The sequence below is a fragment of the Pongo abelii genome, chromosome 13, assembly GCF_028885655.2.
Source record: "Pongo abelii isolate AG06213 chromosome 13, NHGRI_mPonAbe1-v2.0_pri, whole genome shotgun sequence".
Classification (NCBI taxonomy): Eukaryota; Metazoa; Chordata; class Mammalia; order Primates; family Hominidae; genus Pongo; species Pongo abelii.
In genome coordinates, this window is record NC_071998.2 from 105,869,544 (window position 1) to 105,894,915 (window position 25,372).

Consider the following 25,372-nt stretch of genomic DNA (forward strand, 5'->3'; position numbering starts at 1 on the left):
ACAGAGTTTTCTAACCACTATTATTTCTATTGTCTTAGTTGAATATTACAGAAACATTCTGAGGTCTGGATAGTATTAAAATCTATTTTCCACACCAGGCGTGGTGGCTCATGCCTGTATTCCCAGCACGTTGGGAGGCCGAGGCAGGCAGATCACCTGAGGTCAGGAGTTTGAGACCAGTTTGGTCAACATGGTGAAACCCCATCTGTACTAAAAAAAAATACAAAAATTAGCCAGGAGTGGTGGTAAACATCTGTAGTCCCAGTTACTCAGGATGCTAAGGCAGGAGAATTGCTTGAACCTGGGAGGCAGAGGTTGCAATGAGCTGAGATCATGCCATTGCACTCCAGCCTGGGCGACAAAAGCAAAACTCTGGGGGGAAAAAAATCTGTTGTCCATAAGAAGGAATGGGAGCTCAGGGAGGTTAAATGACTTGCTTAGAACCATGTAACAACTCCCCAGCAGAGGCTGGATTCCCAAGACTGGCCACACCTAGCTGCCCTTCTGGGGAGGGCAACCTACCCTGATTTCATAGTATATGATATTAACAGTGGCAACCATCACAAACATTGGCTGACTATGGTGCTTCTTTTTTAAACATCATAAAAACCAGCAAAATAGGTATTGATTGTCACTGCAGTCTCACAGATGAGGAAACTAAGACTTACAGGGGCCCACACTTTGCCCAAGTTCACTCAGCCAGTTGGAGGCAGGATCTGAGCCCAGCTCTGCCTGCTCTGGGACCTACATGCTTGCCCACTGTTTTCTGTCCTGTCATTGGCACCGCCAGGGGAAATTTAGGTGATGGGGAGGGGAGAGCATAGGGTATCTTGGCTTCTAAATTCATTGGAATTTTTTTTTTTTGAGATGAAGTCTTGCTCTGTCACCAGGCTGGAGTGCAGTGGCGTGATCTTGGCTCCTGCAATCTCCGCCTCCTGGGTTCAAGCGATTCTCCTGCTCAGCCTCCTAAGTAGCTGGGATTACAGGCACGTGCCATCACATCCAGCTAATTTTTGTATTTTTAGTGGAGATGGGGTTTCACCATGTTGACCAGGCTGGTCTCGATCTCCTGACTTTGTGATCTGCCTGCCTCAGCCTCCCAAAGTGCTGGGATTACAGGCATGAACCACCGCGCATGGCCCAATCCATTGGAATTTTATGTGGCCAGGTAGTGAATCTGGTGGATGACCTACATCAAGGTTGGTGATCAAGACACACACAGTGTGTATTTAGATCTCTGTCATTAGGAAATTAGTATGTATTAAGGTAGCTAAAAGGACGGTCTGCAAAGAGCAGGCAAGTAGGGTCAGTCTGGGCAGGTGATGTGTTTGTGCATGCATCAGTGTCTTGTTCCCCCTGCTTTTTTTTTTTCTTAAGCTCAGCATGAAGAAGTTAAAAACATTTATTAAGCACCTCTTATATACCCTGAAGCTCACTGCAAGATACATATTTATTATCTCCATTTTAAGGCAGAGGAAATGGAGGCTAGAGATATACAGTGACTTGGCCAAGCTCGCATGGCTGGAAGGGGCAGAGCTAGGATTTACACCCAGGTCTCTTTGATACTGAGACACTCCACCTGCTATCTTTATCTGCCTTTTCATTCAGCCTATGGCTACTTTTCTTTTAAGTAGCCCCTGCTGCCATATTTCTAAGCTGACTTTTCCCCAAACCCAGCTCTGAGAAAGTCCATGCTGGGCCCAGGCACAAGAAAACTCAATTCCCAGAGGCTAAGATGCTGCTCTTGGTTATAAGCTCTGCTTGGGTCAGTGAGCTCCTGCTTTCTAGTTCTCTTTCCCTTACCAGCATCTTGTATGACCAGAGTAGGTTTTCTCCAAGAAGACTAGCGTTAGTAATGGCTAAAAAATGAGCAGTACTTCATACTCATATTCATCCTCCTTCTGGACTGCAAAGGCTCAAACACTTCATAGCTGTTGCCCTCTTCCAGGTGGGTTCCTGGGTTCTGGTGTAAGCTCTGCCAACTATTTTTGTATGACCTTGGCTCTGTAGCTTCCCTTTTCTGGACCTCAGCTTTCCCATTTGCAGATGGACGGGATCCTCGGAGAGCTTCTAAGGGAACAGGCTGAGGCCTCTCTGGCTTCTGTGTAAAATTCTGAGATCTTACTTAGTCTTTTACATTTCGCTCTGTTAAAAGACTAGTTTCATAAAAACACCCAAAACAAACAACAACTCCTTCTCTCTTAAACCTTTTTTGGCAGAGGGCATATTTCCTTGTTATAGTGTGACCTGCGCCCAAATATAATTGATTATTCTCTACTCCACCCCCAAGAAATGGGGAAGATGAATTTAGCTTTAGAGCGATTACTCCTAACCCAGTACAATATTTCCTTACCATGCCCATGAGCTGAGCTCCTAACAGTACATCAGAATGAAGATAACACACGTTTTCCACTCAGGGGACTGTATCTATTTCTGTGATCAACCTCATCGCTCCCCCTCTGACAGAGCACTCAATTCTTGGACAATTTCGAGAGCTTGCTTTAGGGAAAAACCCATTTTCCACTTGACAGCAGAGCTTTCTTTTTGAATCAGCTTTGGATGCTGCAGCCCAGGCAAACAGATTGCTCTCTTTGCTTTACCAAATTGTTTTTCTTTTTCCCTTTGCGTATTTTTTTCACAGGCATCCCTGTACCCGTCGCTACCCTACCCTCACCTTTGTGCTAACTGGAAGCATTGGCCTAAGATGGTAAATGAGACATCAAACCAGGAATCGTGTCCTTCCAGGCTGCAAGGAGAGCTGGAAGGTCAGAGGTCTTTGATTCCATTCCTGGCCATCTTGTCCCTTATGGCTGCACAGTATCTCCTGGCCAGGATGAGGATGTTTTCCTCATCTCCTCTGAAACATCATTAATCAGCTGCCCCTCCCCTATGCCTGCCTGAGCTTTGGAGGTTTGCAGAGAAGCCTGAAGGTCTACTTTTTGTCCTTGGGAGGGTGTCCCCTTGAGGCAAGTAGATTTGATTGAAAAAAGTGCAAAGTTGACCAAGAATGGTCTGCCGAGGCTGCACTGAAATTACTAACATGTTGTCTGTCCCCCACCAAGCCTGGGGCCACCAGCTCTTCCTGATTTGTGCTAACCCCTGGGGCTTTGCAGATCAAAAATAAATTTGGTTATTTGGTCCTTAGGAGGTTACAAGATAGTCTGGAAAAATACCACTTTCATCGTGTCCCTGCTTTCTCAAAAATACTCAGTTGTTCCTCGTAATAGTGTTCTATTCTTGTGGAACAAATTATTCCCAAACCTAGCAGCTTGATATAACAATAAACATTTAGTATTTTACACAGTTTCTGAGGACCAGGAATCTGGGACCAGGTTAGCTGGGTGGTTCTGGCCTCAAGAAAGAATATCCTCACACTTCAGCGGAGGAGACAGATTTGTTAATAAACATGATATCTATAACTTGTCTTACTAGCTTTGGGGATAAGCATGGTCACAAAAATTTATTAGGAAACATATTTTGAAAGAAATAAGGCATAAAGAATAATGTAAGATGGGTATACCCAACCAATTCTAAGAAACAAAGCATTTCCAATATGGTAGAACCTCCTGTGCATCCCTTTCCTATCACATCCTCCTCTGTGCCACCTCCTTACTCAACAAGTAGCCAATTCGCTGAATGAGCTTTTTATCATTCCTGGTCATTTTACTTATACTTTTACTGCACTGGCACATGTGTGTCCTTAAGCCATGTAAAGCATTGTTTTGCAGGCTTTTGAACTACACTAAATTATGTCATACTGCATATATGACATAATTTTTATGCAGTTTGCCCTTTTTTAAATCTACTGTGATATTTTATATGTGAATATCCTTTTTTATCCTTTTTTATGTTATATAGTATTTCACTATGTGGAAATACCATAATTTATTAATTCATTCTCTTATTGACAGATACTTGGTTTGCTTATCATTTCTTTCAAATTAATTGCATTGCTTATCATTTCTTTCAGATTAATTGCAGAAGCATTCCCTGTCCCAATTAGCAGGAAGTTTCCATCACATCCATGAGGATCCACCTTCCCACTTCCCCCCTCCCCCCACCCTCCACCAAGATGTCCAGGAGTCTCAGTGACTTTCTTAGGTTGAAGAGATCAGTTCTGCTCAAGGGTTGAAACAGTCCATGGCTGCCCTTGTTTCTGGATAGTAACGTTGTGTCACTGCTCATAATTTGTTCTACACAGTCTTTGTGTCCTTATTCCCTGACATGGTGATACTCTTAGAAGAAGAGCTGAGTTTTCTGAGTATGAACCAAAGAGCAGTAACCCGGAGTCTGAGTGTGGGGCACTGCTGATCCCATGCAGGGCACAGTCATTAAGGGGTTGTTGCAGCAGGGCACAGGGACAGAGATTCCCTGACCAGTGCCCCATCAGCGTGGAGAACACTGCTCCAGACAAACCCATCAATAACCGATCAATAACTGTTTGAACCCTGTGAGATTAGAATGCTGTTGCTGAGGTCTGTAGAAGCATTGCCTTTGGTGGGTCTGTGGGAGGAGCTTTATTTTATTTATATATATATTTATTTATTTTTGAGATGGAGTTTCACTCTTGTCGCCCAGGCTGGAGTACAATGGCGCAATCTCAGCTCACTGCAACCTAGGAGGACCTTTATTTTTCAATAACATTTCCTCTGTACTTTAGCTTCCTCATCTGTAAAGAGTGTTACCTTATGTGATGAAGAAAACTATTGTTACTGATTGTTTAGCTAGAAGCAATCTCAGCCAACACATGCGCTCCCAGCCCCTACATGCGCTCCCTCCTTCCCCTGGGCAGTAGTTCTTTTTTTTTTTTTTTTTTTTTTTGAGATGGAGTCTCGCTCTGTTGCACAGGCTGGAGTGCAGTGGTGCAATCTCGGCTCACTGCAAGCTCTGCCTCCCGGGTTCATGCCATTCTCCTGCCTCAGCCTTCTGAGCAGCTGGGACTACAGGCACCTGCCACCATGCCTAGCTAATTTTTTTGTATTTTTTAGTAGAGACGGGGATTTACCATGTTATCAGGATGGTCTTGATCTCCTGACAGGCATGAGCCACCGCCCCCGGCCCCCTGGGCAGTAATTCTTGCTGGGTTTCCCTGACAGGTGACTGCTTAGCCCAGATGTCTCCAATGGAAGGCATGGCCAAAACACTGCTCTTGGAACAAGAAGTGGAGCTTCAGGTTCTCCATCTGTTAAGTTCAGGGAAAACCACCTCTCTCTCCCCACAGAACTGTTTTGAAGGTGAAATGAGACAATGAACTTGAAAGTGCTTAAGAAGGTGGAGTGGGTAGAGTGAGGGTGAGGCTCTCATTATCTTTGGAGGTAGCATATCCTGTTGTTGGACAACTCTGATTTTACAAACTTCTGAGTCAGGCCCTGATGTCCACAGCCCTCTGAAGCTCTGCTTGGAAGACTGCACAGCCTTTTGGGAATTTGAAGACTTTCAGCATGTTCAGAATATCCCCCAATTTGTTTATGGAACAAACTTCCCTAGTTCCTTAAAATGTGACTTTATGATCTACAATTTCCATAAAACAGAAGAAGGTTGTGGAACATAAACTGCTTACAAAAGTATAAAATGTTACATAATTCTAAAGTGATACCATTGTGACCATTGTTATTGTCACTATGGTGAAAATGACAACCTCCCCTATTGGGAGCAGAGGTGGCTGATGACTTCCATGTCCCTAAATCCAGGGAACACCTTTCAGTCCTCTGGTCACACTTATTTTTTTTGAGATAGGGTTTTGCTCTGTTGCCCAGGTTGGAGTGCAGTGAGGTGATCACAGCTCACTGCAGCCTCAATTTCCCCAGACTCAGGTGATCCTTCTGCCCCAGCCTCCCGAGTAGCTGGGACTACAGGCATGTGTCCCCACACCTGGCTAATATTTGTATATATATATATATTTGAAAAGATGGGGTTTCATCGTGTTGCCCGGGGCTGGTCTTAAACTCCTGGGCTCAAGTGATCCTCCCTCTTTGGCCTCCCGAAGTGCTGGGATTACAGGCATGAGCCACTGCACCCATCTTGGTCACATTTCTTAACACCTGCTCTTCTCACACTCCTGGGTTTCTTGCCATCTCACTGGCAGCTCCTTCTGAGCCTCCTTTGCTGTCTCTTCTTTTTCAGATCAGCCCTTAAATGTTGTGGTTTTCAGGGTTTATATCCTGGGCCCTCTATTCTCCTCCTCACACCATCCCAGGAAGCTCACTTTAGCTCATCCATTCCAGTGGCTTCTATGACCATTCATATGCTGCTGACTTCCAAAGTAATCAAGTCTACATTTCTCCCCTGGGTGTAAGGGCTAGAGCTCCGACTGTCTGCTAAACACCTCAACTGGGATGTCTTACGGGCACTCCCCATCCACCTCCCTCAATCCCCAAACCTCCCCTTTCTGCTACATCCTGTATCACAGTGAAAGTCCCCACCATTTGCCCAGTGGCCCAAGCCAGAAACCTGGGAATCATTCTTGACCTTTTCCTTGCCTTCTATCCTACATGTAAAAAAGCACCGAGTCCTGTCAATACCATCTGTTTCTCTATTCCCACTGCCAGGACCTCTGTGTAGGATGTCAACAGGTCATCTGCTGCCATAGTCCCTTATCTGGTTTCTCTGCCTCTAAAGTTGCCCATGTCTGATTCAGTTTCTACACTCCAGCCAAAGAGACCTTTCTAAAGTGCGATCAGATCATGGGGATTTCTGGCTAGATAGTTTTCTTCATTCTCCCTACCCCTCTTCCTGCCCCCACCAACAAAACTTGAATTCTGGAGGCACATGGAAGGAGAGGGAAGCATGGAGATGCTGAAGAAATAGCACAAAACCTGTGGGAAAACTCTGGGGTACTGCAGGGGAAGGAATCTTGACTCAGAAGGAAATGTGAGCCAGAGACAGATGGGGATGGATGGGGAGCCTCACCAGGGCACAGGCATGACTCCTACTCTTTCCTCTCTCCCATGCATTGCTTCAGGGCATCAGTGCCTGCCTGGCATAACTGTGACATGGAAAAGTATGAGAGCACTTTGGATTGTCACTGCAGTGGAAACCAAGAACAAGCAATGTGAGATTGTTATGGGTGCATTGTATCCCCAGTTTGCATGTTGACATCCTAACTGCTAGAACCTCAGAATGGGACTGTATTTGGAGACAAGGTCTTTACAGAGGTAATTAAATTAAATAAGGTCATTAAGATGGTCCCTAATACAATGTGACTGTTATCTGTATAAGAAGAGGAGATTAGGACACATATAGGTACAGAGACAAGACATTGTAAAGACACAGGGGGAAGGTAGCCATCCACAAGCCAAAAAGATCACAAGAATTGTGAGAAAATAAATTTCTACTGTTGTTGGATAACTCTGATTTTACAAACATCTGAGCCTTCAGAATTGTGAGAAAATACATTTCTACTGTTTAAGACATCCAGTCTGGTGTGTGTGTGTTTCTTTTTTAATGGCAGCCTAGTAAATTAGTATAAAAGTGTGTGAGGATTAAAAAGGAGAGGCAAGCTGGGTGTGGTGGCTCACGCCTGTAATCCCAGCACTTTTTTTTTTGTTGTTGTTGCGACAGAGTCTCGATCTGTTACCAGACTGGAGTGCAGTGGCACGATCTCGGCTCACTGCCACCTCTGCCTCCCAGGTTCACGCGATTCTCCTGCCTCAGCCTCCCGAGTAGCTGGGACTACAGGCGTGCACCACCACGCCCAACTAATTTTTGTATTTTTAGTAGAGATGGGGTTTCACTGTGTTGGCCGGAATGGTCTGGATCTCTTGACATCGTGATCTGCCTGCCTCGGCCTCCCAAAGTGCTGGGATTACAGGCGTGAGCCACCACGCCTGGCCATAATCCCAGCACTTTGGGAGGCCTAGGTAGCTGGATCACTAGAGGCCAGGAGTTTGAGACTAGCCTGGCCAACATGGCAAAAACCTGTCTCTACAAAAAATACAAAAACTAGCCGGGCATGGTGGCACACGCCTGTAGTCCCAGCTACTCGGGAGGCTGAGGCAGAGAGTTGCTTGAACCTGGGAAGCGGAGGTTGCAGTGAGCTGAGATTGCGCCATTGCACTGCAGCCTGGGTGACAGAGGGAAACTCTGTCTCAAAAAAAGGAAGAGGCAAAACTATCATTATTTGTAAGTGCTATAATAATCTGCATAGAAAGCCAACTGAATCAGCAGACTCTGTTTTAGAACTGATAAGAGGATTCAACAAGATTTCCAGATACAAGATCAACTACTAAAAACCAATAGCACGTGTCCATACCAGCAAATACAGAACCAACCATCAAACATAAGAAAATAAAATGCCATTCACAGTAGCAAGAGAAACTAAATGTACCTAGCCATTACTTTATCAAGGAGTAAAGAAGTTCTCTATGGAAGAAAAATTTAAATTCAATCAAAGGACATAAAAGGAAGTTTTGAGTAAGTGAAGAGATGTTTCATGTTTGTGATAGAATAACAGAACCTTGTAAAAATGTCAATTTTCTTCAAAGTAATCTATAAATTTGATATAATTGAATTAGAGTTCCAGATGGCTATGTTGATGAACTTGACAAATATTCTAAAATTAATAAATAGAAAGGTCCACAAATAGCTGAGCCAGCTTTTAAAAAGAGGAGGGACTTGTCTTCTAGATATTAAGATACATTACAACGTCACAGTGGTAGAAGAGTTGTGTGGTTCTGATGGAAGGACAGGAAAATAGATGAATGGATAAGATAGCTCAGAGACAGACCACACATACATGGGAACTTGACGTATGATAAATATGGTATCACACATTAATGGGAAAGGTCTCACTGACTTGCAGATGGCTTTGAAAAACTGGGTGACTATGTCTATCAAATTATACCTAGAAACCTACTTTATCCAGAATATAAAAGTAGAGCATAAATTAAAGACTTAAATGTCAAAAGTTAAACAATAAAGCTGATAAGAAACACTATAGGGCCCGGTGTGGTGGCTCATGTCTGTATTCCCAGCACTTTGGGGGGCCGAGGCAGGCAGATCGCTTGAGGTCAGGAGTTTGAGACCAGACATTATAGGGAAATATTTTTATAACCAAGGAATGATAAAGTCTTCTCAAATAATACCTCCCAAACACAAAGTATGACATAAAAGTGGATTTTATTAAAAGTTATGGATTTCTAATCAACAGAATTAGGTAATTATAACCCAATAGGGTGAATAACCACTGGTTATAGACCAGTGGTTCTCACCTGGGATCAATTTTGCCCCCCCACCCCTCAGGATGTTTGGCAATATCTGGAGACATTTTTGGTTGTCACAACTGGGTAGGGGGTGCTACTGGCAAATCTGTTAGGTAGAGGCCAGAAATGCTGCTAAACGTTCTCCAATGTGCAGGATACCTCACAACTAGTAATTATCTGGCCAAATATTAATAATGTTGAGATTGAGAGACGTTGCTATAGATGGATGCCATATGCAGACTCCACATTTAAAATCCACATGTAACCTAATCCTAGACTACACAAAAAAATCCTATAAATGGTTCAGAAAAAGGCAGGGAACCTGAAAGAAAAGTAGTCAAAGTATACAAATAAGCAATTCACAGAAGGGGGAACACAAATAGCTCATAAGTATATGAAGAGATGCTCAAACTCAGTAATTAGATACCCATGAACACAATAGTGAATTATTACTTTACATTCACTAGCCTGGCAAAAATGAGAAAGTTGGATAATGCCAAATGTTGGCAGGGATGGAAAGGAACTGGGAGCCCCTGTATACCACTGTTGGGGATGTAGACCAATGCAGAAGTTTTGAAGAGCCATCTGGGAGAATTTATTCAAGATATCGTGTCCATATGAAGGGTCCAGCAATCTCACTGATGAGCATCCCCAGCCCTGCTACATAGCTCCAAAAGGGGACATCGTCAAGCATGTTCATTGTGGCATTGTTTTTGGTGGCAGGACATTGGACTTCCCTAGGGTCCTCCACTAGGGGAACGGAAAAGTAAAATATGGTGTAGGCATATACTAAAATACTATGCAACAGTCAGAATCCATCCACTTGATATACATGCACCAACATGGATAGGCCTTAAACAATTGTAAGAATTAAATGAAATCAATTAGAATCATAGCTGGCACACTAGTTAACTTTGAATAATACCTTTGCACATGCCAGTTAGATAAATTTAAAATACATGTCTATATGTTTTTGCTAGAACATGCACCTGTGTGTGTTTTGTTTTGTTTTTTTTTTTGGAGAAGAGTCTCACTCTGTTGCCTAGGCTGGAGTGCAGTGGCGTGATCTTGGCTCACTGCAAGCTCTGCCTCCCAGGTTCATGCCATTTTCCTGCCTCAGCCTCCTGAGTAGCTGGGACTACAGGCACCCGCCACCATGCCTGGCTAATTTTGTTTTTGTATTAGTAGAGACGGGGTTTCACTGTGTTAGCCAGGATGGTCTCAATCTCCTGACCTTGTGATCCACCCACCTCGGCCTCACAAAGTGCTGGGATTACAGGCATGAGCCACCGCGTCTGGCCTGTGTGTTGTAAATTTACCTAAATTCCTTCTATGCCTTGTTTACTCAGTACTATGCTATCAGTGAACACTTAGACATATCTGTATGACAGGGACTATTTTCATTACTCACCTCCTCATGCCCCCACAAGAAACTAGATTATTAAGTTTATATATATAATATATATATATATATATATAGTGTGCTTGTGTGTGTGTAATAAAAATTAATTAAAACAGGAGAGAAGCATTCATTAGTCTGCTTGGGCTGCCATCACAAGATACCATAGGCTGGATGTCTTAAACCAGACATTTATTTTCTCATGGTTCTGGAGGCTGGAATTCCAAGATCAAAGTGTCAGCAGGGTTGGTTTCTCCTGAGACCTCTGTCCTTGGCTTGTAGGTAGATGGCCACTTTCTCCCTGTGTCCTCACATGGCATTTTCTCTTGTGGCTTGCTGCTGTCTTCTTTTTCTTATAAGGACACCAGTCCTTTTGGATCAGGACCCCATTTTATAACTTTAACATTAATTACCCTCTTTAGAGGCTCTGTCTCCAAATACAGTCACTTTGATGATTAGAGATTCAACAAATGAACTTTACAAGGACACAATTCAGCCCACACAGCCCGACTGGTGTTGAAGAGGACATGGGGAGGGCTCTGGGATGCTTGTTGCGTTCTGTTTCTTGATCCAAGTGCTGATTACACAGGTGTGTTTAGCTGGTGAAAACTCACTGTACAGTGAGGATTTGTAGACTTTTTTTGTAGGTATGTTATCCTTCATTGAAAGCCTTAAAAAGAATTGAATTGTAGCCACTGCTTTCTCTGCATTTACTGATATGTTTATATACGTTTTCTGCTTTGGTCTTTTACTCTAGTACTTTGCTGGGGCTGACCTACCAAAGTCCCACAGACTGAGTGGCTTAAAGAACAGACATTTATTTTCTCACGGTTCTGGTGGCTGGATGTCTGAGATCAAGGTGTCAGCAGGATTGGTTTCTTCTGAGGCCTCTCTCTTTGGCTTGTAGATGACTGTCTTCTCCCTGTGTCCTCACACGGTCTTCCTCTGCAGATATCTATGTCTCTGCCCAAATTTCCTCTTCTTACAAGGACACCAGTCAGATTAGGGCCCACCCTAATAACCTCACTTTAACTTAATTACCACTTTAAAGACTCTATCTCCAAATACAGTCGTATTCTGAGGTACTGGGTGTTAGGACCTCAACATATGAATTCTGGGGGGACTAATTCAGCTCAGAACAGGTATCTTATATTGAAATATTCTTGTGGTACTACTATCATGAGGTATTTTATGCATTGCTGAATTCAAATTGCTAGCATTTTGTATAAGATAAAAATAAGCTATGGCCACATTGAAATTTGTCTCACATTTTATTTTATGATGCCATCCCTGTCAAGTTTGAGCATCAAGGTTATAATAGCTTTAAAATGAGATAGGTAATTTTTGCTCTTTGTTCTATTCTGCAAAACAACTATTGTAATCTCATTTTATGTGTGTCTTGGAGGCTTGCTGAAACTGAACAGTAAAATTCTTTTACCTCAAACAAAAAGTAAATCAAAAGGGGAAAACAGAAGGGGAGGGAGGCAGGCACAAAAGTAGATGAACAGCACCATGAGTGTATTTTCTGTCCAATTCCCACCCCATCAAAACACATAAAGGAGCAAACAAAACAAGTTGCATGAAGCCACTCTCCTGCTCAAACTTTCCAGTTGCTCCTTATTGCCCTCTGGAAAGAGCCCACTCTTTACCATAGACCCCCTCAACCTGAAACAGCTTTTATCTCCCTTCTGCACTTTTGTTTTGTTTTCTGAAACAGGGTCTTGCTCTGTTGCCCAGGCTGAGTGCAGTGGCATGATCACGGCTCACTGTAGCCTTGACCTTCTGGGTTCGAGCAATCCTTCCACCCTGGCTTCCTGTGTGGCTTGGACTATAGACATGTGCCATCACACCTGGCCCCTTCCGTACTTTTGATTGGAACACTGTCCTACTCCCCAAATGCTCACCTGGTGAACTCCTCCTCCTCTTTCAGTTTAGCTCAGATAGCACCTCCTCCATGGAGCCCCCCACCCACCCAGGCTTCTCCCACCCTACCCGACTCTAGTCTCAACTAGATGTCCTCCTCTTGGCTCCTCCTACTCTTTATGCTGTCCCGGCCTCAGCCCTCCCCTCTCCATTGTTCTTGTTGCTGGGAACCCTTTTATTGCCCGGGATTGGAGTCGTGGGCTCCAGTGAAACTCTGCGGGATGGATGACAATCTGACTCAGTGGGTGAGACTCACAGACTCACATCATGAAAACAGCCTTTCCCTAATTAAACATGGAAAGAAATGGAAGTCAGCCTTTGCTCTGATGACCAAAACTTTTTCGAGAAGGTAGTGGCTCTCAAAATTACATCTAGAGTTAAACACTACACAAGTTTGTATTTAGGAGTGAGGTGGACTTGGGTGGGTGAGGCATGCAGCCCCCTCCCTCTTTTCTTACAACTCAGAGCCACAGGAGGTGTCTTCTTCTCTTGCTCCTGGGCAGGCTGAGACAGGCTCACTCACTCTCAAGGGAGGATTTAGAGTCTCTAAAATTAGTATTACCTCCCCTCCCTTCTTTTAGCCTTGAATGGGCTTCTTTGAAAGACTATCTGGCTCTTTTTTTGAGCCCCTGGGACATTTGCCCTTGGAAGAGAGCTTGGTTGTATCCTGGGGATATTTGAGAACAGCACTACTCCTACATTGTGTACCAGGGAAATAGAGACACAGATAGGGGAAGGGCTTAAAGTTCCTCCAGTGCTGGCAGAGGCTCTTGCTACCAATGGGTGCTGTTCTGGCAGTGTGTGTTCTAGGGCAGGTGTGCTTCCTGGGCTACCATTTTCCTATCTTCATCCTACCTCTGCCCTCCTGCTGTGGACTGAGTTGTGTCCCTCCCCAATTCAAAAGTTGTAAACCTAACCCCCAAGGGGACTGTATTTGGAAACAAGCCCTTTACAGAAGTAATTAAGGCTAAATGAGATCATAACAGCAGAGCCCTGATCCAAAAGGATTTTAGGGTGTTTAAGAGGTACTAGAGAGCTTTCTCTCTCTCTCTCTTTCCTCTCTCTCTTCTCTCTCTTCTCTTCTCTTCTTTCTCTCTCTCTCTCTCCTCTCTCCCCTCACCATATGAAGACACAGCAAGAAGGTGGCCATCTGTAAGCCAGGAAGGGAGCCCTCATCAGAACCCGACCATGCTGAAACCCTGGCCTCAGATTTCTAGTTTGCAGAGCTGTGAGAAAATAAATGTCTGTTGTTTAGGTCACCCAGCCCATGGTATTTTGTTATGACAGCCCGAGCTGAAGAATGCATCTCTCAATCCTGATAGATCTGCTCTTCCCCTTATCTCAGACTGCTTTACCTGTCTAATCCTCTGTCTCCTTTTTCTCCCTAAAATCCTAAATGTTGGCATTCTTCAAGGTTTTTCCCCTTATACCATGCCCTTCCTTCTCCCGTTTCCTGTTCCCACTCTTCCCTCTTTCTTCTCTTTTCTATACTCTGGCTTTCACATCTTCAGTTGTAGCCTCACTGTAGGTAATATCTTCATTCATTACTTCTCTCCTGACTCCTATCTGGCATTTCCAGCCACCTCCTGAAGTTTTCTACCTGGGTTTCCTTTCATCAAAGATGGTGTCCTCTCCACTCTCCCCAACCAGAAAATTCATGGCCCTCCTGACTTCCTTGTTTACATCCTTGACACCCCACTCCCCCTGCCTTCTAATAAATTTCCAAATAATCTTTGGATTTCCATGCCTCCTTTCTGGACCAGGGAAGAGGGGGTGTGAGTTGCAGCCTTAGGGAGTGGTTAGCAAACCTGGTCGCATAGTCAAAAAGCACCAGCAGGAGTGGCCTCTGTGAGTCATGAAACCACAGGGGCCCCACCTCTTGTGTTTTTCTTGGAATCGGGTGTGTGGGTGTGAGTGCCCTCTCACGAAGACCTCTGCAGGGTTGCATCCTCAAAGGAGGGCAACAGCTGACCTGTGCAGAGAGCTTTGCAGTTTACAAAGCACTTTCACATACCTTGACTCATTTCCACCCTACGACAACTCCATGAGGCGGGATTATTGTTCCCCATCAAGAGCTGAAGGGACTGAGAGTGACTTGCCCAAGGTCAGCGCTTGAAGGTGGCCAAACTGGGACTCAAATCTGGTTTTCCTGCTCACAGAGGAATTCCCTGGGCACCTCTCACTGCCAGGCCCTTGACATTGGCTGTCTCAATACATGAGGAAAGTTGAGGCTCAGCTAAGTGGGACGATTTGCTTAGGATCTCCAGTGGGTGAGTGCTGCCCTGAGGCTCTGAACCCATGTGGATCTGGCTCCAAAGCCAGTGTATGCATGAATTCACTAGGTGCGTGGCCTCCCAAATCCCAGGGCTTCCCATTAACCCAGAGGGACTTCCTGATGGGTATTGAGCTGTGGCTTGTCATCTTGTTGAAGTGGCTTCCAGCCTGGAGAGTCATCATTTCCGTCATCACCCTCATGTTTGGCACTATTTATTGAGTGTTTGCCATATGCCAAGCACTGTGTCTGATGCATTATATATACTTGATCCATGTGTTGATGCATATAATGATGCAAATTCATCTGCTGAAGTCCTAATCTCCAGTATTTCAGAACGTGACTATATTTGGAGATAGAGTCTTTAGAGAGGTAATCAAGTTAAAGTCACCACGGTGGGTCCTAATCCAATGTGACTAGGGTCCTTATGAGAAAAGGAAATCTGGACACAGACACATACTGAGGGGAGACCATGTACAGACGTGGAGAGAAGGTGACCATCTATAAGCCAAGGAGAGAGGCCATGGAAGAAACCAACCCTACTGATACCTTGATCTGGAATTTCTAGCCTCCAGAACTGTGGGGAAATGCATTTCTGTTTAAGCTACTCAGTCTGTGGTACTTTTTTATGGCAGCGCTAGCAAATGATATATCTGATCTCATTGGGTTCTTACAGCCATTATGGTAACGGCTTCTGATCCCTGGGGGAGCCCAAGGCAGGAGGGAGAGAGGAGTGGGCCCCATGAGGTTGTCTGAGAATAACTTGCTGACAATCCGACTGGTGCCCACAAAGTGGCAATTACCCTGGTGAGGCTGCCAGGGCTGGGGTTGGTGCCATGGTGAGGGCTGGCGGCCCCCTGCTCTGTGAATTCAGAACCAGCCCACTGACAATGAGAGCAACCCAGCTGTACTTGACTGGGCCCTGCCTCTGTGCCAGGCACACGCTCAGTGCTGTCAAAGAGTCTGGGGTGGGAGCTGTCATCACCTTACTGTACAGATGGGGACATGGAGGCTTAGGGAGCTTCCCTGACTTGCCCAGGGCAACACAGCTTACAGGGACTAGAGGTAGAACGTGAACCCAGTTCTGCCTGGCTCCAGGACTTGGCATCACACCAAGCAACTCAGAGACATGGCATCTATATTTATAAACCCGATGCCAAGGGATCCATCTCCAGTGAGGAATGTACCCCCATGTGATCTGGAATGCTCCAGGGCTTTGGGAGGACGTTTTGCTCCCTGTAGCCAACTTGTCACAGGGTTGCTTGGTGACCCTGGAATTGGAGTGATGAGAGTAAGTTTTCTTCTTTCAAGGCACAGTGGTCAGGAGGACACACCTGGTGGAGCCAGCCTGCAGGCTCAGCTCTGACACTTGCCGGCCATGTGAACACGGACAAGCTGCTTAATCTCGTTGTTCCTCTGTTTCCTCATCCAGGAAACACAGAAGATGTGAATGACAGTCCATCCTAGGGCCATTTAGGAGGACGAGGGCATCAGGTTCCCATGCCAGGCTGGGCAAGGAGGCCACTCACGTCCATGGAGGGGCTCACTGTGCCAAGAGGTCAGGAGATGGAGACACTTCTGGGCAATCTTGGCTCAGCAACATCTCCTTGTCCTTCCCTTTCCCAGACACCTGATCTGATCTAGTTGGTTTACTATCTTTTCCAACAGAATCTAATCCAATGACTCTTGATTATCCCCCATGGGGTTTTGGAAACCAGGTTCTACACTCACGCATTCTCCTGGTCCATTTAGATGGCTCATTTCTTCCTTTCGTGGGAGGATTTTGGTAACTAGAAGATTCTCTCCTTGCTTCTTCCCTCCTCCTCCCATTAGATTGTAAGTTTACTGAGGGCAGGAGTGTGACCCTCTTGTTCAAGATTGAATCTACATTGAGTGTCTGCTTGGATTAGCTTGAGGTCATGATGCAAGTGAAAAGGGTTGGACTGGAATCCAGATCTCAGGGCTCCCAAGACGATCTTCTCGGTCCCCCATCCCTCCCTTCCTTCATACACCGTGCCAGATGCCCGTTTTCCAGCAGGGAAAAGACAGACACTCACCCTCTGCCTTGATGGATTTCTTTCCTCACATGCCAGTGCCTCCTTGGTAGCTTCCTGTTAATCACCACAGTGTGCCCAGTTCTTTTCAGCCTCCAGGTTTTTGTCCTGCTGTCTCCTCCCCTCGAGCCACCTTCTCCTTGTTCTGTGTGCTGGCTCCTCCTGGGGAGCCTGTCCACACTTGCCTCCCTGCCATGGCTGTTGCTCTGTTTCCCCTGCTCACTGCCCTGTCAGTCACAATCTGCTCACACAGGTTTGATTGCTTGTCATCCACGCCCCCGCTAAGCTTAAAGCCTTGCAAGGGCAGCAATCCTGTAGTCGTATTTACTGTGATGTCTACACGGACTCTGAGCTTGAAAACCACCTGGTGATTGAATGAATGAAGGACTCTGCTTTCTAGTAGGTGAATGACTCTTTGTCAAAGGATTACACAAAAAAACAAACAATGATGCACTGAGGTAACTGCTGTGAAGGGAGTTTACAGTGTGCACGAGGGCACAACGCACCGGGACTGACCTCTGCTGAGTCTTGCATGGAGGCACACACAACCCTGTGGGGTAGGAGCTGGCGTTACTTCCTCAGAGAAGCATCCCTGATACCCCAGATGAGTGCAGGCCTCCCTGTCATGTGGCTTGACAGCTTCCTGTACTTTCCCTACAGCACTTATTGCAACGATACACATTTATACAATTAGTTTTATTTTCATTGTGCTGAAACTTGCATAAAATTTGCCATTTGTGACATTTGGTACATTCACAATGTTGCTCAAACATCACTGCTATCTAGTTCCAGAAATTTTCATCATCTCAAAAGGAAACCCCATACACTTTAAACGGTCACTCCCCATCCTCCACACCCTGGCAAACACTCATCTTTCTGTCTCTATGATTTGCCTATTCTAGATATTTCATATAAATCAGATGCAATTAGTTAAAAATTTTATCCCCCCACATCCATAAAAAAGAATGAAATCACATCTTCTGCAGCAACATAGATGGAGCTGGAGGCCATTATCCTAAGTGAAATGACTCAGAAACAGAAAATCAAATACCGTGTGTTCTCACTTATAAGTGGGAGCTAAACAATGATTACTCACGGACATAAAGAGGGAAATAATAGACACTGGTGACTCCAAAATCCAGAAGGGTGGGAGGAGGCTGAGGGTTGGAAAATTACCTGTTAGATGCAATGTTTACTATTTGGGTGATGGGTTCACCAGAAGCCCAACCTCACCATTACACAATATATCCATGTAACCTGCACATGTGCCCCCTGAAATTATAAAAAACAAAAACCAGTGGAGGAAAATATTTTTTTCCTCTCTTTTCATCTCCCTCAGGGTGAGAATTGTAGGATTTGTGTCTGTCTGGCTTACCTTCGCCCAGTCCTGGCACAGAGGCTGGCATGTGCTCTATGCCCCCCAAACAGTGGCGGCATGATGGAAGAACATTTTCTCACTGCACATCTGCAAGCTCACTGGATGAAAACGGTGTGACTTATAGGATACAGGAGTCAGGGTGCTTGGGTACAGTTCCTCCAAATGCCTCTTGCTAGATCAAGTATTACCTTAGTCTTGTTATTTAACACCTTGGCACATCAATTTCCTCATCAATGAATTGGGGAGGGTTGTAATGCCTGCCTCCTTCGGGTAACACAAGGACAACTGACACTCTATCTGCACAAGTGCCTGTTGCAGCAGCTGGCCCAGAGCAGGCTCTCAGGATCACTAGCTGTTATTATATTCCTTGTGCTTTTCAACCCCAAGTTCTGGACTGGGTCATACACAGAATCTATGGCAAATGCACGTTAGTTTGAATGATGCCTAAGAGGGTTTAAAAATTAGGCAGGTGGATGCCTAGGTCAAAACTACAGAGAGTTCAGCTGAGATGATAATAAAGAAGAGACTTCTCCCATGAGCTTTTGTTCAGTTGTGCTGCAACACCAGTATCTTAGAGACTTACAACACAGAGAGTGTGTTTGGCTCACTTTGTAGCTCCCTGTGGGCCAACTGTGGCTCTGCTCCACGGGCTTTTTATTCTGAGATCCAGGTTGAGGAAGCAGCTCTCATCTGGGCTGTGCTGCTCCTGTCGCATGGCAGAGGGGAGTGACAGGGTTTGCTCCAAGGCTCCTACTCCAGTGTTGCATACATCACTACTGCTTATATCCTGAGGCTACACCAATCACAGCCAAGCCAAGCAGGGCAGCCACAGTGACCTCTTCCAGGGAGTGCAGCAAATGACTGGGGATAATTATACACAACCACGCTGTGGTCTCAGAGCTTTAGTTATGTTTCGGGCATCTTCTGATGCATCCCTCTAGTTCATGCACTCCAACTCTCTACCCACAAGTTAGAACCATCACCCCAAGAGTTTTGAGAGGGTTGTCAGCTAGCAGTAGCTACTCTGTGGTCTGTGAGGCTCTCCTGCTCTGCAGATTTGGTCCATAGATGGAAAGCTTTGAAACTTTGCTTGTGGCAGTGTTGATTATGGTAATGGAAAACTGGGAAGAACCTAAATATCCAGCAGTAAGGAAAGGGAATAAATGGTGGTTTGTTCACACAAATGGTACTCTATACCTCCATCAAAATAAATAAATGACAGCAAAGTATTAAATTGGAGGAATCTCTAAAACATAAATAGTGGAAAAAGCAGATGTGAGATGATACCATGTGAAAATATGCAAACTGTTGGAAACCATCTGGCAGTTCCTTAAAATGTTAAAATAAACATAAGTTACTATACCACCAAGTGATTCTACTCTTAGATATATAACCAAGAGAATTGAAAATGTCTGTCTGTATAAAAACTTGCACATGAATATTCATAGCAGCATTATTCATAATAGCTGAAAAGTAGAAGCTACCTAAATGTCCATCAACTGATGACTGCAAAAAGTAGTATATCCACCAAATGGAATATTATTTGGCCATAAAAAGGAATGAAGCGCTGGTATACATGCCACAACATGGATGAACCTTGAAAGCATTATGCTACATGAAAAAAGTCAGTCACAAAAATCTCATATTTCATGATTCTGCTTGTATAAAAAGCTCATCAGCCGTGTGCAGTGGCTCATGCCTGTTGCAGTTTGGGAGGCCAGGTCAGGACAATTGCTTGAGTCCAGGAGTTCAAGACCAGCCTAGGCAACAAAGTGATGTCCTGTATCTATAAAAAATAAAAAAATTAGCTGGGTGTGGTGGCATATGCCTGTGGTCCCAGCTACTTGGGAGGCTAAGGTGGGAGGATTACTTGAACCCAGGAGTGAGGCTGCACTGAGCTATAATCACTCCACTGTACTCCAGCCTGGGCAGCAGAGCAAGACCTTGCCTGAAAAACAAAAGAGTCCATTATAGGCCAATCTATGGAGACAAAAGTTATATTAGTGGCTGCCAGGGGCTAGGGAGAGGGGAGAATGAGGAATGATTGCTTAAATGGCATGAGGTTTCCTTCTGAGCTGATAAAAATATTCTGGATCTAGATAGTGGTGATAGTTGCACAATACTATGTACGTACTAAATGTCACTGAATTACACACTTCAGAATGGTTAAGGCTGGATGTGGTGGCTCACACCTGAAATCCCATCTCTTTGGGAGGCGGGTGGATCACTTGAGTCCAAGAGTTTGAGACAAGCCTTGGCAACATGGTGAAACGCCATATCTACAAAAATTACAAAAACTAGCTGAGCATGGTGGCATGCGCCTGTAGTCCCAGCTACTTAGGAGGCTGAGGTGGGAGGATCACCTGAGCCCTGGAGGTTGAGGCTGCAGTAAGCCGAGATCATACCACTGCACTCCAGCCTGGGTAACAGAGAGAGACCCTATAATGTTAAATTTTATCATGTTATGTGTGTTTTACCACAGTAGGGAAAGATAAGCAGGACAACACATATACAGTGTGTATGAAAACCCACAGGGAGGAACTGCATATACCTATATCAGATTATTGTTATGCAGCAGAATATTAGTTATCTCTGGGGAAGGAGAAAAGTGGCTGGGAGGATGGATGAGTAGTGAAGGAATTTCCAGAATACTATACCTGTGACATTTTATTGCTTTAGAATGCTTTTGAGGGCATTTTGTCAAAATGGCAAAATGTCAACATTGATTAAATCTGGGTTAGTGTGGGAGTATTTATTGTATGATTCTCTGCATTTTTCTGAATGTTTGAAATATATCATAATTAGAAGAAAGCCCAGCAGCTTGGAAAGCCCTGTCTCTGGACAGCTGAAAGTGTGCCTGTGTCTTCTACCTCACTGCACTCTGGGAGCAGGTGACTTAGGGAACAGGGAACATTCGATTTCATTGTGTTTTTGCCTGGCTGCATCCCATTATTTTAGATTCTATTGAAATTAATGATGCAGGGACCTTATTTTTTTCCACTCAGACCTGGAACTTTAACTCTGATCAATGAATTTCATTTTCCAGAGGCATAGTGATGGGCTGGGGGTTTTCATCTCAGATAATTGCTTTTTTTCCTTTTGCTTTGTGAAAGACAGAATTTTCCTTTCAGGCCCAAACTATTCAAAAATAAGGCAGTAAACTTGTTTTCTCAGTTTGCAGTTTTTAAAATGAGTTATTCCATCATCATTATAAGCAATTCTCCAATCTATAGAAACTCTCAGAAATGATGAAGTGGGAGAGAGAGGAAGCTCGGTTGCTAATTTTAGATGTTACTGATTATGTCGCTTGAACAAACAAATGCTGAGAATGTCTCTGGGGATGAGGCAGGAGGCAGTGGGGAGTTGTTTTTCCTCAGTAAGATTTAATACCTTTCTGGGTCCTGTTCTTTTTTCCTATAAAACAAAATGATTACCCTTGTTGTTTCCTGAGTGCATATGCAATGAAGTTACCAATCGTTTTAACAAAATACAGCCATATTTTATCTATCATGCAACAAGCATAATATCCCTGGGGTCACCATTGTTCAAACCTTTTCTGAAGGTCCCTTCAAGGTCATGTTGTCCAACAAACTTGTTTTACAGATGAGAAAACTGAGGCCCAGTTTGGCAACAAGATTTGCCCATGATCCTGAAGTCTGTTTTCTATTTCAAGGTCAAATCTCTCTATGATCTACTCACTAATCTAGCTCACTCACCAGTTGTGGATTCCAATGTCTTTTGTCTGTGAAAATCGAACTTTTCTTTCCAAGGGTGGAGATTCCCCACTAAAAATTTTTCCTTGGGACAATCATGGGGTGAAAAAACTCTGCATGTTGGAGTCAGAAAGCCTGGATAAAATACTTGCTTTATCTGAGAACCTGTATGATTTTGGGCTAGTCATTTCTCTTGCATGATTATCAGTTTCCTTCTATATAAATTAGGATAAGGATCCCCAAATTGAAGAGTTGTTGTGAGACAACAGAGGTTCCCTGTGTTTGAGAAACTTGGAGTCAAAGGGGCCCAGCAGGTAGTACCTGGGCATGAGCAAAAGTTCAAACGGCAGTGGCCGGGCGGGATGGCTCATGCCTGTAATCCCAACACTCTGGGAGGCCAAGGCGGGTGGATCACTTGAGGTCAGGAATTCGAGACCAGCCTGGCCAACATGGTGAAACCCTGTCTCTACTAAAAATATAAAAATTAGCTGGGTGTGGTGGCGCATGCCTGTAATCCCAGCTACTCCGGAGGCTGAGGCAGGAGAATCACTTGAACCCAGGAGGTGAAGGTTGCAGTGAGCTGAGGTTGCACCACTGCACTCCAGCCTGTGTGACAGAGTAAGACTCTGTCTAAAAAAAAAAAAAAAAAAAAAAAAAACCAAAAAACAGTTCAAATGGCAACAGAGCCAGCCTCAGCCTTCACACACTGGCATGTTACCAGTGAAAACTGGCTTCTCTCGGGCTCATACATGTGCTAAGCATTGTATTCATTGCAGTTTGTGGATTTTCTTTTTAAATTCTCCTATAACTCTTTAATGTAGGTGGTATTGTTATCCTCATTTCAACTGATAGGGAAACTAAGGCACAGATGGGTGAAGCAACTCACCGAAGGTCACACAGCCACTGGAGAGCAGCCAGAATTTGCACTCAGGCCTGCTGGCTCCAGGGCCCTTGTGTGTGTAACCTCAAGGAGGTCATTCTTTTCTGCTTTTGTGTCCAAGGAGGCATTTTCAGATCAGTGAGATGTCCTTAGCTGATGAACCCCAGAATCTTATCATCTCAATCCAGAAATCTTCAGAATATCTTCATGGTTTATGAAGGAACACTAGGGAAAGACATAGCAGACAGTACAACCCAGATGATGTCAGCCAGGCCTCAAAGTTCCTTTCCTTGACAGGGGTCACTTTCTTGTTTACTTTCTGGCTGTTGGCAGGATGATTTCTTTCTTTTTTTTTTAATTTTATTATTATTATACTTTAAGTTTTAGGGTACATCTGCACAACATGCAGGTTTGTTACATATGTGTACATATGCCATGTTGGTGTGCTGCACCCATTAACTCGTCATTTAGCATTAGGTATATCTGCTAATGCTATCCCTCCCCCTCCCCCCACCTCACAACAGTCCCTGGTGTGTGATGTTCCCCTTCCTGTGTCCATGTGTTCTCATTGTTCAATTCCCACCTATGAGTGAGAACATGCGGTGTTTGGTTTTTTGTCCTTGCGATAGTTTGCTGAGAATGATAGTTTCCAGCTTCATCCATGTCCCTACAAAGGATATGAACTCATCATTTTTTATGGCTGCCTAGTATTCCATGGTGTATATGTGCCACATTTTCTTAATCCAGTCTATCATTGTTGGACATTTGGGTTGGTTCCAAGTCTTTGCTATTGTGAATAGTGCCACAATAAACATACGTGTGCATGTGTCTTTATAGCAGCATTATTTACAATCCTTTGGGTATACACCCAGTAATGGGATGGCTGGGTCAAATGGTATTTCTAGTTCTAGATCCCTGAGGAATCACCACACCTACTTCCACAATGGTTGAACTAGTTTAAAGTCCCACCAACAGTGTAAAAGTGTTCCTATTTCTCCACGTCCTCTCCAGCACCTGGCAGGATGATTTCTAAAAGAAAGAGCTTGTGTTAAAGGATATACAATTACAGTGAGATAGAAGGAGTAAGTTCTGCATCCTGTAACACTGTAGGGTGACAATAGTTAGCAATAATATGTTATATAGTGTATTAGTCTGTTTTCATGCTGCTGATAAAGACATACCCAAGACTGGGTAATTTATAAAGAAAGAGATTTAATGGACTCACCGTTCCTCATGGCTGGGGAGGCCCCAAAATCATGGTGGAAGGTGAAAGGCACGTCTTACAAGGCAGCAGACAAGAGAGAAAGAGAACCAAGTGAAAGAGGAAACCCCTTATAAAATCATCAGATCTCATGAGACTTGTTCACTATCAACAGAACACAATGGGTGAAACTGCCTCCATGATTCAATTATCTCCCACTGGGTCTCTCCCACAACACGTGGGAATTATGGGAGCTATAATTTAAGATGAGATTTGGGTAGGGACACAGGCAAACCATATCATATAGTTTCAGATCACTAGGAGGAAGATATTGAATGTTCCCAACACAAAGAAATGATGAATGTTTCAGTTGATGCATATGCTAATTACCCTAATCTGTTAATTATACATTATATGTATTAAAACATCACTATGTACCTTGTAAATAGGTACAATTATTATACGTCAATTAAAATAATGAAATTTAAAAATGGCACCTGGAGTTTTATTTACTTGGGATAAGGAGAGATTGAAGAGGGAGACCGTATATTTCAAAAGGATGTTTTGAAAGCTGACCCAGGATGAATGCTCTTGCCTTCCAAATTTCAGATCAGAGCAGCTTTCTTGGCATCACCTGCTTCCACCAACTCTGTCTGCACCAGGAAAAATCAGGTCAGCTACTTACTCAACAGGACCTCTGACATTGTTTCATGTGGACCGAGTTCCCTGATGTCTTCACTGCAATAGAGATGGAACCACTGAGAATGGATTTGGGCCCTGGTAAGAACATTCCTTTGGTGCCCCCAGCAAGGGACCACACTAAAAATCTTTGCATGTGATTTATAGTGCATGTCATAGGATGGTGCCCTGCAACCCCTTTTCTATTGCTGAAGAGTCTTGGTTTTCTGTGCTGGCTTCCCCATTCTCTGGGAGGCTCTGAGTGGGGAGGAATATCAAGAAGAAGGCAGCAGTTTTGATGCCCTGTTTCCTGCTCTCTCTTACCCTGCAACCCCTCAACCTCCCACACCTACCTGTGCCCTCACTTTTCCTTTCATCCATGTACGTCCAGCCTCATAGACTGAGAATCCATGGCCCGGGTCCTTTCCCAGTCCTTGTTAGTATTTATTTTACATGTCAATGGAGCATGTTCTATCGACAGTGCTATTTCTCTTTCTTTCTTTTTTTTTTTTTTTTTTCAAATAAGTTCTTCAGTATTACCACATAATGAAAGTCAATTTTCTCATCAGCCTAAAAGTCTGCATTGTGCCCTTGTCAATGAACAATGAGAACACATGGACACGGGGAGGGGAACATCACACACTGGGGCCTGTCATAGGGTGGGGGGGCAAGGG

The 25,372-nt window shown here is 44.3% G+C and overlaps 1 protein-coding gene across 1 annotated transcript in view; it reads left to right on the plus strand.

The window, feature by feature from the left end:
• TMEM268 (transmembrane protein 268) overlaps positions 1-24,899 on the plus strand; it is a 116,275-nt gene extending 91,376 nt beyond the window's left edge. Inside the window, exon 9 of the mRNA XM_063714396.1 lies at positions 24,630-24,899. Coding sequence (XP_063570466.1) covers positions 24,630-24,767 — 138 coding nt within the window. The 3' untranslated portion in view covers positions 24,768-24,899. The remainder of the gene's footprint in view (positions 1-24,629) is intronic.
• Positions 24,900-25,372: the final 473 nt, after the last annotated feature.